At 46.5% G+C, this 20193-nt stretch overlaps 1 protein-coding gene across 1 annotated transcript in view; it reads right to left on the reverse strand.

The window, feature by feature from the left end:
• Positions 1-20193, reverse strand: part of KCNMA1 (potassium calcium-activated channel subfamily M alpha 1) — a 672109-nt gene that overhangs the window by 38175 nt on the left and 613741 nt on the right. The window contains exons 24-25 of the mRNA XM_070433250.1: positions 16997-17221; positions 13158-13350 (exon numbers count right to left, since the gene is read on the reverse strand). Coding sequence (XP_070289351.1) covers positions 13158-13350; positions 16997-17221 — 418 coding nt within the window. The remainder of the gene's footprint in view (positions 1-13157; positions 13351-16996; positions 17222-20193) is intronic.

Consider the following 20193-nt stretch of genomic DNA (forward strand, 5'->3'; position numbering starts at 1 on the left):
CAATTTTTAAGAAAAGAAAAAAGGGTTTTAGGAGTTCACATGAGTTTTTGCCTATAAAAGAATGGGTAAAGACAAAAACGCATGGGGTAGTTGGCTGGGCTCGGTTGTTAGCTTTAGGCATGCATACTATCCTCACAGCATGTGAATTAAATTCATGCCTCAAAAAATTACAAATAATTCACATATCAGGGATTTTACACAATACTCCAGAATGTTTAGACTGTGTATTGTTAAACATGTACACTCAGGTTGTCCCATGCTACTTATTCTGAGTGTCTGTCACATCTGCCTACAGATCCCATTAGCATCATGAAGGCAAAGACCATGGGAAGAACAGGGACACTCACCTCAGGCACAGGGCCTAAGCTAAGCTGAAGCTCAGGACAAGAACTGTTGATCAACCCATCCTTATCGGGATCTCATCAGAGGCCTCAAAGTGTCCATGGGTTACAAGACTTCTCTTACAGCTGCCCTTTCCTCCCTCAGGACAATTCTTCTGGACAACTTTTTGAGCGTAACATACCACCTGCAATCCTAGGCTTGGGGGCTGGAGTGGTTTGTTCACTCTTATCTACTACTTTCCATGGAAACTTCCACTTGGAGAACGGGATAAGTAAATAAAACCTGGAAATATTGTGTAAGTTTTTAGACAAAAGAAAACAAAACAAAACCCCCACACACAACATAACATCTGAGTTTCAAACTTTCCACTGTCTTTCTGACAGCTCCAAAATAAGATCTATATTAACAGGGGATGAAATGCTCAAACCATTATACTATTCACAGAAGCAGGCTACGCAGAACTCTTCATACATCGCCCAACTCTACTCCTGTTCCTCTAGGTGTTGTGGCAAGGAAAACTGGGGTCAGGAGAAAGAACCCTAGTGTCTCTGATGGTTGGAATGGGGCGGGCCAGGGACCCACACAATGGGGATGCAGGGAGACAAGAACATTCAAAACAAACTCCAGCCCTTGGATGCAAGGAACAGTTTAAGAGTTGAAATGGCATGACTTGGGTGCCTTCATGTCCCTGGATGTCTGTCCCCAGGTGTCCTGCCTTGACCTTGAAAAGCACATATGGATTTAGACACGTGTTCTCTTTTGGGAGGCAGACTGGTGTGGTGGGAAAAGCTCAGGCTTTGGGACCAGTTTGGAGATCAACTCCATGTCCTCTTGACGAGCTATGAGACTCTGGGCAGGTTGTGGAATTTTCCTGAGCCTCAGTGTTCTCCTCTGTAAAATGGAGATAAATAACCTCTGTCTCAGCAGGTTAACAGGAAGATTAAATGAGATATTGCATATGAATGTGCCCGGGGCACCCACAACTCAGCTGACAAACAAAAGGAACTTTAATTGTTTTAAAGGAGCATTAACTAGGCACCCAAGGTTTAAAGCAGCTCATGAAAGCCTGATGTTCGGAGTTTAGCCCAACCCCAACACCAGGCGACATCTGTTTTCTGTCTCTGAAGCTAAGATTTCCTTTCATTGCAGTTGTCCCAAGCTGGGCACAGTGTGGGGACGAGACTCTGCTCTGTATGCAATTGGAAGGAAAGCGTTGTTTGGTCCATTTTCACTGTTTCTTCCCCCATCCACTCCCTAAGGGAGGCCGGCGAGCACAGAGGGCCTCCAGACCTCACAGGCTCACAAGGCGGCCCAGTCTTCTCTATCTCTCACTGGAGCTACTGTTGTCGTTGCTGTTGTTTTTCCCCGCTCCCTTCCCTGGGAATCTCTTCCCGGAATAGTAAATGGCTGTCTTCAGAAGATCTCTCATGTGCTGAGAGATGCTGTGTAGCAAAAAGCTGAAGTCGTTTAGAAAACAGCTGCCATCGCTGCTTTTCAGAGATACATCTTCAGCACCGCGGCGCGGAGGTTCGCTGGCGATGCCCGCAGAAGGAATGGCACAGGGCGGCCCCTCTCGGCCCCTGAGACCTGCCCGGAGCCCGGAGCCAGACTTGCTTTATCGTTTAGTAAGCGCTTTTAATGAAATGTACCAGTCTTATTATAGAGGACTCAAAATAAGATCTAAATCACAAACCAATAAAAGAAAATTATCGGGCTGGGTGTCTAAAGTTACTACCTACGGGCTACTCCAGTGCGGTATTTATAAATCTCTAAACAGTTACGTATAATTGTCTTTCTGGTTTTTGGGACTGGAGCCAACAGCAGTTTCAGTTACAAGCGAAGAAAAATATTGTAGCGCTGAGCTTGGTTCGCTGGGCGCGTATAAAGAGGCACAGCTTCTCCCCCATCACCGTTCTAGAACTGAGACGAAGATTGTGGTAGTGAAACGCTACATGGGAGCAGCTGAAAAACAGTGCTTCTCTGATGTCAGGGAGGGAGAATGTGTGTGAGGACGTGTGTATAGGTATGTTGGCAAGAGAGCGGGCGCACAGGAAGCAAGGCTTTGGGGGGAGGGAGGGTGGGAGAAGGGAGAAAACTGGGAAGGGCAGGTGTTGAAGGGTGACATGGGAGTTGAAGATGGGGGTGGTCTGTCACATGAATGGCAAAGCCAGATGTGCAGCTGCTCACTGCAGTGCCGGCCACTCCCCACCTCCCACACAAAAGCAGTGCCATTTGAGAAGGATGTGAAAGCTCCACTAAAAGACTCAATGTGACCCCAATCCCAGCAAACACCCTGCTCTCCCAAGGGAGTAAGAATGTAGATCATGGAAAACGCAGATCCCTATGTCATCAAAATCAAAATCAAAACACCAGAGTCCTTAGTTACAAAGAACTACAGAGCTCATCCCATCCAATTTCCTTCCCATCACAAAGAGCATGTTAGTGACTTTCCTTTGGCAAATGGACATGTGGGGATAGGACCCTCGCTACACTTTCAGGCAGCCCTTTCTGTTCTGGAAATGTCTTCCTTATGTGGAACTAAAATCTGCTTCTCCTTCATCATTAGCCACCCGTCCTGGTTTTGTGCAATGGAGCAGACGATAAATTGGCCGTTGCAGCCCGCTAGCCCCGCCCTCTTAGCTGCTTGGCAAGTGACATGTTGCCCGAGCCATTCCCCATTCTGGTCATCCCCTTGGCAATGTTCTCGTGTTTGTCAATTCCTCCCTTCACATCTCCATAGCTCTTGACACACTCCCTCTCAGACGCACCAGGACGAAACAATCACTGCTCAAAATAAATTACATTTCCATCAGCGGGGTTTATGCAGACTGTCTTCAGCGATTATTTGAAACATAATGCTCAGGGGGCCTCATTCCATCCTTTCCCGTGGGTTTCGTCTGAAAGTTCCCGTTTAGGAAGGGCCCATTCAATCCTGATTTCTGTCATCCAATGATTCAGAGATTCTAATCCACATGGTCTTACCCAAAGATAAAATAGAAGGTGCATTTCTCCTCTGGAACAGTAAAAACAACCTCAGACTTTAGGTGGCCCCAATCAACGCTATTGCTCGAAGAACCACAGCCATATCTCCAAGGAAAAGGCCATTCCCTGCTGGAGGCTCTTACCCTCAGGCAAAGCAGAGCATCATTTACATGTGGACATCAGGCATGCTGTGTGCCTGTTGATGGGTGTGTGTAAGTCATGGTGAGTCTTTTTAACTTGGTGGCTATCATGAGGCATAGATTATAGAAAAATAAATTTAAGGGAGGCAAGGAAAACCACATAGTGGACATATATCCTGAGTTGAGGCATGTGGCTCAGCGGTGGGTCCAGCTTCCATCAATGGTCTCTTCTGCCCACTGCCAAGACGCTCCTCACGCTTCTGTCCTTCCACCCTCCTTTCTCACTCACTCCCCTGAAGCTCTCCTCTGCGCCTAGAGCGTGAGCAATGGAACGGCTCTCTAGCTCTGCCCGCTCCTGGGATGGGGACTTCATTTCCACCCTGTTTTCATGCCCACCTGCACTTCCCATCAACGCCACATGGAAATGAACCAGGCTAACACCCAACGCTACTGACACTACTTCCCCCTGCCAGTCCCTCCACTCCCCAGGCCACTTCCTGTGATGGGCGTCACTGTCCCACATCACTGAGCAAGAAGCTCACATTCAGTCTTGTTTTACATTTACCACGTGACACGCTAGAACTTCCGGTTCTTTCTCCAGTTCAAGGCCCCTGCTCTCCTCTGGATAACCAGTCCTCGCCCAGTGTCCCTGCAGCCTCTTCTTTCCAGCCTGGAGCAATGCTTCATGGGGCTGCCAGATCAATCTCCCTAAAGCTCGGGTCCAATCCCATCACTCTCTTGCTTTGCAACCTTCCATAACTCCCCAGTGCCTACTGAATTATTTACAGCTTCCTAACTCAGAAATTCATAAAAAGTTATTTACAGCTTCCTAACTCAAAAAGAGAAAAAAATCCCCAATGCCCAACCCACATTTCAGCCTCATGTGTCCCTGCTGTCTTATACACACACTGGATCGCAGCCAAATTATATTCATTGCTGTCCTTCAAACAGTCCCCGTGTACTTCTGCCCCCGACTGCTATTCTTCTCTCTGACTGCAGCCAGACCTATTTGTTTCCACCTGCTGAAACCCTATGCATTTCTTCAGTGTCTCTCAAACCCACTCCCTTTCTCTCCCTGTCCCCAGTGTTAGCCCCCACAGATTGTAATTCTCACAGTAATATGCCAGCACTCTGAAGCAGAGTGATGCGTTTGCATAGGGGGCTGCAAGGACCAGGGATGTCTTCTATGAGCCCTGCCTCCCCAGCAATGCCTGCCATGCGCAGACTGGGAACACAACAGGTGCTTACGACGTGTTTGTGGAAATGGATTGGCACCTTCAGAACAGGTTGCATGAATCAGGTGAAAGCAGAGCATATAACAGGGAAGGGAACAACAGAGGAGCCTGAACACCACCATCCACATACAGCATCGACACTGAAATACACATGCTCAGTTTCTCAAAGAGACTCTGAATGGAGCACACAGTAGCTCTGGAGTGAGCAATGCTCCTGAATAGTAATAGCAGTGTAGTATTGGACCTCAGCTCCGCCACCTTTCAAAAGCTGTGGTCAGGAAGAAGGCCTGTGCACTGGGCAACCAGTATCCTTTACTTATTGCCTTGAGACATATGACAAGGACAAGATTGACAAATACAGTTAGCAGAAAACTGTTAGAGCCTGGCATTTCCAACACATTCCCCCGCCTCTTTTTTCTCCACTTCAGGGTTTTCAGTCTTGGGAAAGCTAAAGCTTATCCAAAAATATGAAAGGAATCCCTGGCCAGTGTTCTCAGTGGTTAGAGCATTGCCTCCTGCACCAAAGGGTCTCAGGTTTGATTCCTGTCAGGGCACATACCTGGTACCTGGGTTGCAGGTTCCATCTCTGGGCAGGGCCCATGTGGGAGGCCATCAATCTATGTTTCTCTCTTACATCAATGTTTCTCTCTCTCCCTCTCCCTTCCTCTCTCTCTCGAATCAATTAAAAAATAGGTAGCCTTGGATGAGGATTAAAAATATATACTAAAAAATTATGAAAGAAAGAAGGCAGACCAGTAAGTTGAGCCAACAGAATTGTCCTAAAGAATCAAAATGGTTTACAACTTAGGATTGCCGGGAGACCCAGGTTAAAAATTATTACTTAACCTCTCTAAGTCTCAGTTCCTCCTCTTTGCAATCACAACGGTAACCTCCTTACCTAGTACACTTCCTCTCAGGAGCGCCCAGGGCAGTGCTGTCTGCCCCGGCTGCACAGGGGACTCACCTGGGGGCTTGTAAAGACTCCTGATGCCCAGATTGTACTCAGACCAGATAAATGACAACTGCAGAGGTGCACCTCAGGCCTCAATATTTTTAGTTTCTCAAGTGATTGTAATGTGCAGCCACGTGTGAAAATTCATGATCTAAGAAATGCATATTGTCTTGGCTGCCAAAACATCTATCATATAACAGCAGCGGACATCCATGAAGCATGAGCATTGCAGTTGGTGTTGGTGATGGTGGTGGTGGTGCTCGTGGTGTTCAGAGGGGCTCTGCTTTGGGTTCGGAATTCTCGTGGAGAGGAACTGTTTCCAGGGAAACATCTCCAATCTCTGCGGCAGCTTCGTATTTCATGCCCTGAGGCCATCAAGTTCTCCTCTCACTGATCAACCTCCCACCCCTCGGCTCTCCCACCCCTTTACTCCACACCTTTGTTCTTTGACCTCACAGGGGTGTCTTTCTTGTTCCGTTTTTGGCCCGTTGGTCTATAAGCCCCAACTCTGGTTTGACTTCTTCCTCTACCATCTTGGACTAGGTGGCCCCTCATTTTAATATTCTCTCAACAGCACCACAGAATCTCCTGCCTCCTCTGCATCTATATCCCAAGCTAAAGCCAGTTCTCCTTTATCTGATCTTCCTGCCAGGCACTGAGCAGAAAATTACACCTTCATGGTCCCCCCTCAGCTGGTGCTCACCAATGCTCGCCCGTGCTTTCCCCCATCTCCAGTCCTCCCTCTCCCTTCCATGCTTCCTGCAGTGTCTGCTCTCATCAGTTTCCTGTCCCAACTGTCCACTCCCTTAACTCCTCAAGGAAAACCAAGCTGGCCGCTCCCTCTAGTTTCGTCTTTCCCATCCAGACTTCTCCCTTCGAAGGTCACATCATCTTCTCCTGCTTCTCTCTGTCCCCCTCACTATCATTTAACAACTCTCTCCTATAGCTTCAAACTTTCCCTCTTCGGGATTTAACTCAGTCTACTGCAGCCAACAAATAAGCTATATTTCTCCCTCTTCTAAAAACAAACAAAAAAACCTTTTCTTTGACAAGATCTTGTGAAATATCCTATTTCTCCCTCTATCAGCACAAAAAGCAATATACAGTCTCCAATTCTCATCTTATCTGAATTAACACTTCAGACCCCTGAATACCAGTTTCTGCTGGCCACTGGCTACTCAGCTGTTCTTGCTTGTCATCAACAACTTCCTGAAGGACACATGTACCGTTGCCTCTGTTAGGCCTGCCCTCTACTTGACTTTTCTGCAGTTTCTGACAGTGCTAAACACCATTTCCTTTCAAATCTCTTCAGCTCAACAAATTCTCATTGCACGTTAACTGTCAGGTCCTGTGCTGGAGGCACTAGGGACACAAAGATGAACAAGATGAGGCGGAATCCTCACCTCTTAAAGGGCCCACAGTCTACTCAGGAAAACACACGTATCGAGAAGTAATTAGGATACACTCTAGTTTGCTAATCTGAAATTTCTTCAGCTCTCTTCTTTCCCTTTCATACCACGCAGGTACACTCCTCTAAGTCTCCACCCTCAGCTCTTTTCACTGGATTCTCTCCCTGTTTGTCCCTTCAGTGTTACGTTTCCCATGTTTATCCCTTTTTAATTAGTTGGTGGAGCTTATCTCCCTGGGAAGTATCCACTCTCCAATGACTTCCAAGTCTATAGTTTCTAACCTAACTTTATCCCTATAGTCTCATGTTCAAATTTCCTATTGGATAGTCCACAGATACTTCCAACTCAAATGGACCAGGACCCAATTCTTTATCTTCTGCTCCAATCCTGTTTCTACCCCTGGGTTCTCTGCTTAATCACTTTTGCATCCACCTCGTAGCCAACCTTGAAGCAAACTTATTCCCAACATCTCATCCTTACCCACCCCCACCTCTTTCCCATCTGACTGGTCTTCAGTGGCTACTCTTTTGTTTCAGTTTCATCTCAGTTGCTGTTTTCTCCTAGCTACTGACATCACTAAATCTGTACTGTAAGCCCTCATCCCATCCCTTGCAGTACATAGCAGTAGTCTTCTTATATAGCTCATACTACCATCTCCTTCCATATCTAAACCATGCTCATTTTTTGCCCATTATCTTTTAAAAAGATAGATTTAATCATCATCTTCCTATAAATCCAGACCCTAGCAAAGCAACAAGCCTAGACCTGTAATGTCCAATGTGGTAGCCACTGATCTCATGAAACCATTTAAATTTAAATTGATTAAGATTAAAGGAAAGTTTAGTTCCTCAGTCACACTAGCTACATGTATTCAACTCACTTTCAAAGGTCAGCTCTTCTTGGAAACCTTCTCCACTCCTTGAAATGTATAAAAGGAGGATGTGCTCCTGCATTCTAGGCCGGCCCTGGTCTCATTGGGCTGCACCTGTTTATGGGGGCGCATCCTCCACTCTCCTGAGCCCCTCAAGGACAGCGAGTGGCTGAATCCATGCCATCCCCGTGTCCTGACACTTGAGGGCCTCACACATAATGGACATTCACTTATTCCTCTTTCTTTCCCTTGAGGGTTAAGGTTGAGCAGGAAGAAACTGTAAGATGCTCCTTTCATCAGAATATGAAGGCATAATGGGAAGCTCAATCACGTGCTCCCTCTTCTCAGGTGCTGACTCCAGCGGCTCTCTGAGAATGGCCTTCCTCCCCTGCTCGCCCTCCCTTCCAAGATCCGACTCAGTTCCTATCCTTTAGAACCACAGGGAAAACGTCTGGCAAGAGCCACTGTTGTACCAGCTGATTTAAATTGAAATGTTTTCCCCAGATAAATGTGTGCTAAATAATACACCAGCTCTCCAGCCAGAGGGAAGTGACAGGCGCTCTGTAAATAAAGGCACTTAGTTGCTGGTAAAGAGCTGTAAAGTGGTTCTGAGCTGATGTTTGCTGACCAGCAAGAAGCGGCTTCACCTGCTCTATGTAATTGTCGCTGCAGTCTTGCCTGCTGTATATTAAAACTGCATCTCATAGACCCAACTGTCACATCGGATAGACCATCCGCATGGGGTGCGCCACCTTCTCTGTAATTGTTTTCGACAACCAGCCATCACATCTCAGATCATTTTAGAAAGTGTCTGGTCTAGAATCCCCGGGCTGGGTCAGCTCTGACACCGTGTGGGCTCAGATAGCGACACCACAAGGGATGTGAAAAGAGAAGAGGGGAAATGAAGTTCTGTTTGTTTAGGAGACCAAGTGACATACAGTGCCAAGTGTCTGAACACAAATCCCACCGAGGACTCTCCCTTCACATTGTTAAGACACATTTTGCATGTTACCTTGTATCAGGATACAAAAACTCTTCATAAGGTAAGTTGCATAGGGACGCGTGACTAAGCTGTCCAAGGGCACACACACACGTCTGTCCCGAGCCCACATTTCTGCCCCGCTGCCTTCTGGAGAGGTGGTGATGTAGCTCTCAGGACCAAGCAAACTATGGGGTTTTACAAGGACTACAGAATAAATAACAAGGACAATCCGGTGGCAGTGGCCAGAAATCTATGTAGTTAACACTTGGGGGCAGGGGTTACATTTGGATCCCAAAGTGAAGGAGGAAGAGGAATCCATTTTGTGCTCTGTAACTCCAATCCACTGGGACCTTCCAATGCCCGGGGGAATTGCAGTCAACACATCTGAGTTCCATGAGTACTGCTCTCGAAGAGGGACAGTATCAGGGAAACTCAGCTCATCCACCTGGCCCCACAGGTTGGGATGGACCCCAGGAATGGGTGAATTTATAGAGCCTGCCTCTCAGGGAGGAAGCCACTTTCCTCGTGAACACCTACTGCCAAACGACCTTCTTTGGGAAGGTCAGAGTGTCAACAGAGAAGAGTATTAGAGACTAAGCAGCAAGAATGAGAAGAGCAGTCACAGCAAGAAAGGAGGGAAATACGGGCTCAGTGTGTCCACAGCTCCCAAGGTCTCTCACTGAGAGCAGATCCAACTGTTTGCTGGTGACTGGGGAACTCACCCTCCATTCTACTGCTGCTGGGAACCTGGGAGGATCTCCAGAGCACATCCTCTGCCTTCCTGTGTGCATGTGTGCACCTGTGTGTGCACACACATATTCATGTGTACATGTGCACGTGTGTGCTTGTACTAAAGAAGTCCCCTTCTCTCTTTCTCTTTTTTTTCAGGAAAAATGAACTCCCTTCCCCTTTCCTCTTTATCTCCCATCAAAACCTATTTTTCTTGCTTATTTCTGTGCTAAAAACAGTAAAGAAGGCTTTTGAGCTTTGGGTGGATATCTGAGAAAGGGATGTTATTTTACCCATTTGGCCATCGGAGAGGATCTAAGAGGCCAGGATAAGATTTGTGAGAGCTGGAAGGAACACCTGTTTCAGATGCATATACAGTTGGACCTTGAACAAAGCAGGGGTTAAGGGTGCTGACCTCCTATGCAGTTGAAAATCCACATATAACTCATATAACTTGTGACTTCCCCAAAACTTAACTACTAATAGCCTACCACTGACCAGAAGCCTTACCAACAACATCTACAGTTAATTAAAACATTATGCATGTTATATGTATTATATACCACTAGTGACCCAGTGCATGGATTTGTGCACATTGAAAAGAAATTAATTAGAAGGTGACTGGTGGAACGGGACGGGGCGAAATGGGCCAGACACACCCTGGAGCCAACCTCCCGTGGTCCCTCCCTGGCGTTTGCAAAGTGAGTGGGGTTTCTCTGGCAGGTGGGGTCCCTCTGCTGACCTGCGGGGATCAGGCCAAACCCAGCTTTCCAACATCCCCCCAGGGGTCCCGGAGTGCGAGAGGGCACTCTGCAAAGTTGCTGTCGTACAGGATGTGGAACGCAAACGCAAGTGTACAGTAAACCAGATTCGGGGCTGACAGTGCCCCAGCAACAACATAACCCACAGCCAAAGGTGGACTCACATGGCCCCATAAGGAATTGGGTTCCCTTTTCTCTGGTTTCGGGGTGCATCCCCGAGAACCACCACTGCCAAGTCACTGGAAGCTTGGTAGCTCCTGCATTGAGTGTCTGCCCCCTGGTGATCAGTGCACATCATAATGACCAGTTGGATGGTCTGACACTTAGCATATTAGCCTTTTATACATAGAGATATATTATTACAATAAAGTAAGCTAGAGAAAAGAAAATGTTATTAAGACAATCATAAGGAAGAGAAAATACATTTACAGCATTGTACGTATTTATTTGGGGGGGGAGGGAATCGTGTATACGTGGATCCTTGCAGCACAAACCTCTCTGTTCAAGGGCCAACTGTATAACTAAGTTGTACATGAAGACTTTGATCCATGGACCTGGAAAATCCCAATGATTGGATTGGGAGGAAGTGGGCATGCTGGGGACAGGGGTGCTCTCCTGTCCCTCCTGCTCGGCCCCCTCCACCCACAGGGAGCACTTCTGCCTCCACCTCCTTCCTTTCCCCGTGCTGGTCCTGCCAGGAGAGGAGGAGTGTCTGGCCCAGTGGTCACCATGTTCGCTGGACCTGGATTCCTTAGCGTGAAGATTGATTGTGCCTGAAAGCTGTGCACATGAGTCACCCGGGACCCTTAGAATTCAGCTTCTCACCCAGGAGGTCTTGGGTAGACATGAGATTCCCCATTTCTAACAAGGTCCCTGGCGGTGCCCCTGCTGGGGTCGGAGGACCCATACGGAAGTACAAGTACTTAAAGGCACCTCCTAGGCCAGCTTGCTGTGTGCTCACAGCCTTGTCACCTCCACTCTCTGCCTTCCCAGCATGCAGCTGGGTGGTAAGAGCTGTCCTCAGAGCCTGGCATGTTGCCCTGCCCTGCGGGTACCGCTGAGTTAGTGGACACCAAGAATAAGATGGATGCCCAGACCGATTTGGCTCAGTGGATAGAGCGTCGGCCTGTGGACTGAAAGGTCCCAGGTTCGATTCCGGTCAAGGGCATGTGCCTGGGTTGCAGGCACATCCCCAGTGGGAAATGTGCAGGAGGCAGCTGATCGATGTTTCTCTCCCATCGATGTTTCTAACTATCTATCTCTCTCCCTTCCTCTCTGTAAAAAATCAATAAAATATATTTTTTAAAAAAAGATTAAGATGGTGCAGGGAAGGCAGAGGATGAGACAGTGGAGAGGTCCAAACTGGGCTTCCGGCTGTCCCCATCAGGTTTAAGAAAAGAAGCCACTCTATTCTGAGTATGAACAGGCTGACACCACCACTGGGAAGGCTGTGGCAGCAAGTCAAATGAGCCACCATTTGCCATTTCATTTGCAACACCAAGTGGAAGGCTCTCCAGAGCTTCACAGAAGATGCTGTGAGTCTCAGATGCCCAGAGAAGCCCGCTCCCACGTCTCACTCCCCAGCACCAAAGCCGTGGTTCTTAGGCTGCCCTGAGATCGGCTCGGAACCTCACATCTGCTCAGGGTCTGGCAGCAGCTGCCTCCCTTGCTCTCCCCATTCCAGGTCTCTCTCAGAGCCCCGCTCTCACTGGCAGACTCCAGCCCAGAACCACAGAAGGAAGAGGATTCGAGGAACTACTGTCCCTGGCCTCACAGCAAATGTCCACCAGATGTTAGAAGGAGGTGGTGGTGATGCAGAATTGGCACGCTGCGTGGAGCCGAGCTTTATCAAGTCAATGAGATGGTGTTATGCCCTAGCAGCTCTGGTTCCCATGGGCTGTGCTCCTGGAATGATGGGAGTCAGGTCCTCCTCAGGCCCCCAGTGCCACCCATCCAGTGGACCACATGTGACAATAATCCTACAGCTCAGGGCAAGCCTCCTCAGTGGTGCTTTTGTGGGGGGGGGGGGGGGGGGGGGGCGGGAATAGGCCTCCCAGCCTATCCTGCTGAGGCCCTTATTAGAAAGGCTGTTATGGTGTTTTTACTGTGCTGCCTGCCTGCGACTCCTCGATGACATCTTTGCTTATAGCTACCTGCCCAGGGTCCCAGAAAAAAGGACAGGGGAGATTGGGGCAGAGCCGAGGTGGCATTTAGCTCTACTAGCTTCCTGTAGAGAATGCATGGGCTGAGGAGCACCACCTCTTGCTAAATGACTTTCGGTGCCCACACAGTCCCCTCTCTCCAGGGCCACATCCCCAGGTTGGCATATGATAACATAAAGCTTTACACCCCCGAGCAGCGATAGCAATAGCAAAGCGTCGCAGAGGTCAGTGGCAATGACATATTCTGGGGAGAAACGCTGTGAATTGCTCAGCCAGCGTCTTTTCAGTGCTCTGACATTTAGTTGGTGACCCTGGTCACAAAACCACCATTTGGGAAGGCTGAGGGGTGGCGATGTAAAGGCTGGCTCATTCCCCAGGAAGGCAGTGTGCTCTGAGTGGGGGTCTTCTTGCCTGGGTCCTGGGATGGCCAGGAGAGGCAGTGCCTGCCCCTTGAGCGTCACCACAGTGACCGTGGGTTCCACTGCCTGGCAGGCCTACGCGAGCCTCTGTGAATTACTGAGTGAAGGATATCCCTCTTGCCAACCCCTGTCCCCTGCAGGCACAGGAGAGGACTATTACAGGCTGTCCTTACCTTGGGAATTCGCCTGCAAGACCCCGATGCTGTCATCAAACTGCATAGATTTGATGTTGAGTGACGCCAAGATGCATTCCTTGTCCTGCAGCGAAGTATCATCAATATTATTCTGATTGGCTGACAGGATAACGCACATGTCACAGAGGTTGATGTTGACGGCCCTTAAATCAGCCCGACTTAATGGCGTACCCTTTGGCAGAGAGGAAAGAAAAAAAAAAGGAGAAGCAAAAGTGAGACCGAGGGACGAGAGGGAAAGAGAAAAAAAAATAAAAACAAATTAAAGATCGCGCTGGAGCTTTGGGAAATTATTTAACAAGTATCTTCTTTATGCCTTTGACATTAAGCTGGCCTAACTGCATTCAGGGGAATAGGAGCTGTGTGCTAATCTAAAGGGTAGCCGGTGCTGATGGCAGCATTTTAGGCTCGCTCTCAATACTCAATCAAGCTATTACTAACAAACGAGGGAGGAATAATGCCAGGTTTCTACATCTCCTTCCTGCTGGAAATTGTCTTGATTTAAGGAACTGTCCTGTGGCAACCTCAGGCTTTCAGAACGTAACGAGGGGGTGGGTTTCAAATGCCTGTTTATTTAATAGCAGGTCACTTCTGTCACAAGCGAAAGACAGCAGCTCCAAGGAGAATTTCGGATGCAGGCAAGGGGAATGGCCAATGAGCAGTGGTGAGGAGATGAGGCTGAGACAAGGCTGCCCTAGGAGGATGTGGGAGGGAGGGCAGCTACGTGCATCTTACAAAGGGGAGAGGGAAAGGAGTGAAGTTTCAGGTCACAGAATTTTATTACATATTTTAGCAGGGAAAAAAAAAGGAAATCGCCTAATTGTTCAACAACATAGGAATGGCTAAACACGCCATGGGGCATATATAGCACGGGAGTCTACGCAGCCAGGAAAGGGACTGAAACCACTCTCCACGCAGGCATCGCCTCGGAAGAATCTCGCTCAGAGGAATACGTGGGAAAAGGAAAAAACAAATTCTACACAATTTGAAAAGTATGGCATCATTTCTGTGAAAAGAACCCCACAAAATGAAACTATATGTTTATGTATAAAGATATGTACATTCAAAGAGAAAGTTCGGGAAAAATTCACACTACACTAATAACAGTAATTACCTCTGGAAAGGAGAATAAGATTGGGCATGAAGGGAAAAGTTTGGTTTTGATTTTACATACTTCCGATTGCTTGATATTTTATAACAAGGACGCGTTTGTATATTCCTAGTGTAATTAAAAATAAATAAAGCAGAAAACAGGATTTTTTAAAATCCTGAATCAACAAAATAGTGGGGGAGGGGAGGACAAATCAGGGAGGCGATGACAGAGAGGCCAGGAAGGCAACCACAGGTGAGGGGCGTGAAGCCACTTGCTCTGTGTCCTCAGGAGGAGGCACTGCAGGCCTCAGCAGGCCATCCATGGCTGAGCGCCCAGGGACACCCCTCTGGAGTTCACAGCCAGCCTCAGCCTCTGCTTTGCCTGCACAGAGAGACCTGAGTAGCTGTCACCTACTGACTGTGTAGGGACAGGGTTTGCCAGCCGCCTTGTATCTCTGGGGACCTTTCTCTAGTTCTCCTTCCTGGAAAAGGGGCTGTGAGAAGGTTGGACTTGGCTGCGGAGATCAAGGCCATCAGCCCTCTTTTATGACTTAGTGTCATTCATGATTCTCTTCTCAGCCCCCAGGACATTTCCATAAGGTGGAGCAAAGGAGGGAGAGGCGTTCAGGACTAAGGGGCTGAGGAGCTACTCATTCCAGACTCTGGAGCATCATCTTCTGAGAGAAGGGGAAGAAGGGCCCCCTCTCCTCCTGGGATCTCTTGGCACAAAAGAAGTTAGACCAACCTCCCGAGTCACTGTGCCAGTGCGTAAGCCTCAACTGCCTACATCCATATTCCTTTAATTATCATCCTGTGGGGAATCAGCGGTAAATTGTGACATAAGACAATCCCTGCACAGCTGTATACGTGCGATTTCAAAATTCAAGAAATACAAATGGCATACATAAAAACGCTTTGTGTTTCTAGGGGCTGGCTCTCCCTGTGAGGCACTGTTTAAACAATGAAATATGTGAAGACAGAGAAAGGCCATTTTGTACAAATATGTGGAGTTTGAGTATGCTAAATTGTGGAGTGTTTGAAAAGGACCTGCAAATATAAAAGCCCATTCATATAAATGCAGGCAGGTGGGTGGATGTGTACAAGGGCACGCAAAAGGAAACACACACACACACACCAAACATCACATATACACACAGACTCATGTAACCCAGCAACATAATAAACTCACAAGGTGCTTTCTGTGTGTAAGGTCCCACAGAGGAAGATAATCATGGAAAAACAGAAGCTAATCAACGATGTCTAAAATTTGCAGGGTGTGTATCTATTTACACTCTTCGATGTGCATGACTGGCTTTCTGCAGGTGACTATTTTTAATTCCATGTGTTTATTAAGTCAGTGAGTTTTGGGCCCAGCATCCAAAAGGTATCTGTCTATATTTTTCTCCTGTCTTTAAATATTTATTGAATACCTATCGTGCCAGGCATATGTAAGGATAAATGGTGGCTGCTAATACATATTACTTGTGGGTAGTTTATTACGTACTTATTGAATTTTATTTCTTCACTGTTTTTTTTTTTTTTCTATTTTTGAGGTTCTGGAAACAAATCATAGAAATAATGAATTTCAGCTCCATAAGTGGGAAAAAACCCAGCTCCCTAAAATGTAGCATCAAACTCATGTTCCTCAATTCCAGGGTGTGAACTTCCAAGAAAAATGTGTGGCGAATAAGCGATATTTGTATGGATGCGTGACAGTGAGAACTGTATCAAATGTTGAAATGTACAACAGTTTTTTAACGTTTATGGCAAATATATTTATTAATAATTAGGAAGTAGTTTCATGACTCGCAGATCATGTATACCCTGTCTTTACACTAAGTTGTAAAGTACCAAATTTTCCTTTTAGATTTGGGTAGCAGTGTTTCATAATCAAGACTATCACAGGTTGCCCGGCCTGTGTGGCTCGGTGGTTTAGAGTGTGGTCCCTGTGCACCGGAAGTTCTCGGGTTCGATTCCGGTCAGGGCATGTACCTGGGCTGTGGGTTCCATGTCCAGCCCCAGTCAGGGTATGAGCAGGAGGCAATCAATTGATGTTTCTCTCTCACACTGATGTTTTTTCTCTCTCTCCCTCCGTTCTTTCCACTCTGTTGAAATCAATGGAAGAATATCTCTTCAGGTGAGGATAAAATAAATAAATAAACAAACATACAAAAAAGAATATCACAGTCACGCATGTGGGGGCACACACACAAACCCAAGGAAACACACCAGGCTGCTAAATGAGTGAGGGGGAGAGGCTGATCAGCAGAAAGGGTAGGCCTTCATAGAGCAAAAATAAATAAAGAGCTCTGTTAAATACATTTAGTTAAAAACAGAATGTGGTACAATCAAGATTCCCCCATAAATAAAGTGATATAAATAGTTCCATAAGTAAAGTCTGCTCTAAGCTTCATGCTATCGCACAGCACTGGGTTTGGGTAGGCATGAGAGAGTGTTTAGACACTGACATGGTTAATACATTTGATACCAGCTAAACTTCATGTCTGAAGAACAACTGAACTGGGCTGCAAATTCCTTTTAATAAGGTCCCTGGGGTTTGGATATTCCTAGATGGAGCGTAGAGGAAGGGCTGAGTCCTCAGGCCCATAACCAGATAAAGAAGCAGAGGCGTGATCAAAGCTCCAACTATTATATCCATCTGGGAATTTTTGTGAATGAAAGGAATTAAAAAAAAAACCCCACCATCAATAATGTGACCTTGGACTTACAGGCAATATGGACACTTTGGGGAAGTTGTGAAGCGTCTCCCATTCCCGCTTGAGGTACTCAATGGAGCCCACGAACACGATGTGCTTGAGCTCATGGTAATGAAAGTTGCTGGCGCGGAGTGGCATCACCAGGTTCCGGAGGCCAATCAGGGCTGAGCTGACATCGCCAAAGATGCAGACCACCACGTGGCCACTCAGGACAGTCATGGCGGCTTCACTTCGAGTCTGCAGCAAGGAGAAGGGCATGAGCATCCGAGAGGAGACCTCCTCAGGTTGTGGTAAGAACTAAAAAAATCGCCTGGTTGGCATGGCTTGGTGGTTGAGCATTGACCTATGAACCAAGAGGTCATGATTCAATTCCCAATCAGGGCACATGCCCAAGTTGCTAGCTCGATTCCCAGTGTGGGGTGTGCAGAAAGCAGCCAATCAATGATTTTCTCTCATAGCTGATGTTTCTATCTCTCTCCCTCTCCTCTCTGAAATCAATAAAAATATATTTTAAAAATAATTTAAAAATCACGAGTGTAAAGAATAAACACACATAGCAAGCACTTGTTGAGTGCTTACTATGTGATATTATATGCTATAATTTTTATTTCAACATACACATACTATATATATATTTATAATTTGAGTATGTGTGATCTATTACACTGGGTGTACTAAATATATTGAAACATATACCTGCACATACCACTACATTTTTTTATAAAAGATTTAAAAAAGATATGCCATACCTTCCTATGAGCAGATCTTTCTTAATGGTTTTCAGGGGGAAAGTCAGAGGAAACAGCAATATTTATTTTATTTGGAAAGGGAAGACTTAGTTTCTATTAAATTGTTGATAAAATAAGCTGTGTTTTTGCCCTGGCCAGGTGGATCAATTGGTTGGAGGGTCAGTCTGTACACCAAAACGTTGCAGGTTTGATTTCTGGTCGGGGCATATACTTAGGCTGTGGATTTGATCTCTGGTCTGGCGTGTGTGGGAGGCAACCAATCAATGTTGTTGTTTTTTTGTTTGTGTTTCTCTCTCTCTCTAAAAATCAATTTAAAAAATCATATCCTCTGGTGAGGATTAAAAAAGAGAGAGAGAGAGCTGTGTTTTCTGCCTCTCTTGCTGAGATGAGGATAAAATGATCAAATCCTATGTTGGTCTCAAGAAATGTGAGTTCTTAGTTCTAGACTCATCCCTGAGATGCTAAGTACATCGTTGCATCAGTAGGTAGAACAGAATATCCCTAAGCCAGGGATTAGCAAACTATGGCCCACAGGCCAAATCTGGCCTACCGCCAACTTTTGTATGGCCATGGCTAGTGAGCTAAGATTGATTTCTATATTTTAAAATGGTTGAAAAAAATCAAACGGAGAAGATTTCACAATATGTGAAAATTATATGAAATTCAAATTCCAATAAAATTGTATTACAACACAGCAGATTTTATTCATCTAGGTCTTGCCAATGATTGTTTTTACATTGTCATGGCAAAGCTTACTAGCTGTGACAGAGATCGTATGCCCAACAAAACCTAAATTATTTATGAAATGACCCTGTACAACTGACCCCTGTCCAGTGCAGCCTGGGGTCTCCAGCAGCAAGCCTGGCATGGCTCACCTGTGTAGTTACCAGAGGAAGATTCCCCAAAATCATTAAAAAGATCTAGAGCAAGACTGACAAGAGAAACAACAGCCTGTTCCTTCCCCAACCCCTGTCCTGAATCTACAAAGGAGACAAAGGAAAGAATCAAATGACCCCCATCAGAAGAGGACACAGCTTCCCGGGAAACGCCAATGTTAGCCACTGCTGGTGCTTTCTCTCACTGTTGGTAAAGAGACCAACACAAGAAGGCCAGCTGCGGGCCTTTGTCTGCCTCTCCTTCTGGTCCAATACCTCCCACCTTGCCTGCCTTCCTGTCCACCCACTGAGTGCCTGGGTAGCCCCACGTGGCTTATAATGCTTTGAGGGAAGCATATTAATGTCCACTGCACATATCAAACTCTGTTCCACTTAATCCCTAGAACTGACCTGTGTATTGATTGTTTAAATGCCAATATTGCAATTCATGACAATGTCAGGGTTATTATAGTAACCCCCAAGGAGGGGAAAAGCTAGCTTTCACTCCCTGATCGTTAGACTAAAATAGGGGCTGTTGCCATTACTGGTTTCCCTCTGTAATAGCACAGGAGCACCTAAGACACCGGCTGTAAGAAATGATTCATAAACTGTGGCCAAGGGGGACCCACTGGGAGTCACAGCCCACATCACCACCTCATGGAGGAGACCTGGAGTTGATTATCTTGGCTGCAAGGAAGTGTGTGTGTCTGGGAACCACCAGCAGAGGGTCAACTAGACTGTAAGGTGCTGTGATGGGGCTCCTAATTATTTTGAATTGCCAGACCACCTGGGAGCTAGCTCCCTTCAACAAGCCTGAGGAATCCAAACTGGGTCCAGAGGAGGGAGCAGGGCATCTAGAATAGGGAGGTGGGGAAGGCACCAGTTAGCAGAGTGGCTGAGGGACAGATGCTGACCCCAAAAACTTAGATCAGCCACAACCCCACCTGGAGTACCTTGTGTAAAAGAGCTCAGCTCTGGAGAATCTGATTCTGCCAGTTTTAAGACCCACTGGAGAAATGATTCACGTGTGCATCCTGTGTCTGCCTCGCTTGCTTCAAGGCCCGACTCAAGCTGGACCTCAATGGCCTCAAACCCTTGGAAGCACAACCTGTTTATATCCAATAAGACTTCCTGGACACTTAAATGCACGGCAGGCTCCTCCCTGAAATGTGAATAGCACTTTGTGCCTCTTAACTTGTAGCTTTAAATGTATTGTTTCGTGGTTATATTTTATGTTTTCTCTCCAATTAGATTATCATTTCCTTAAGATTGAGGCCATCTCATCAGTAGCACTATTTGTCTTCATCAGACCTCCACCTGTCTACATTCTGTGCTAAGAAGGATCACAAAAATGCAGAGCTAGATGAACACAAGCTACTGCCATAAACACATAACAATACAGGCAGAATTCAGATTTCTTCATGACATTTAACAGTAATAAGGATAACAATAGATAACTTTGTTGAGTTATATATGGGGTTTTAATTTTCACTACAACCCTATGAGTTATGGTCATTCTCATCTCATTTTCTTACAGATAAAGAGAACTGAAGTGCAAGGAGGTCAAGTGACTTGTACATGGCCG

This window comes from Myotis yumanensis, unplaced genomic scaffold (genome assembly GCF_028538775.1).
Source record: "Myotis yumanensis isolate MYYU_CA2020_CCGP unplaced genomic scaffold, mMyoYum1.0.hap1 SCAF_13, whole genome shotgun sequence".
In the NCBI taxonomy this organism is placed as follows: Eukaryota; Metazoa; Chordata; class Mammalia; order Chiroptera; family Vespertilionidae; genus Myotis; species Myotis yumanensis.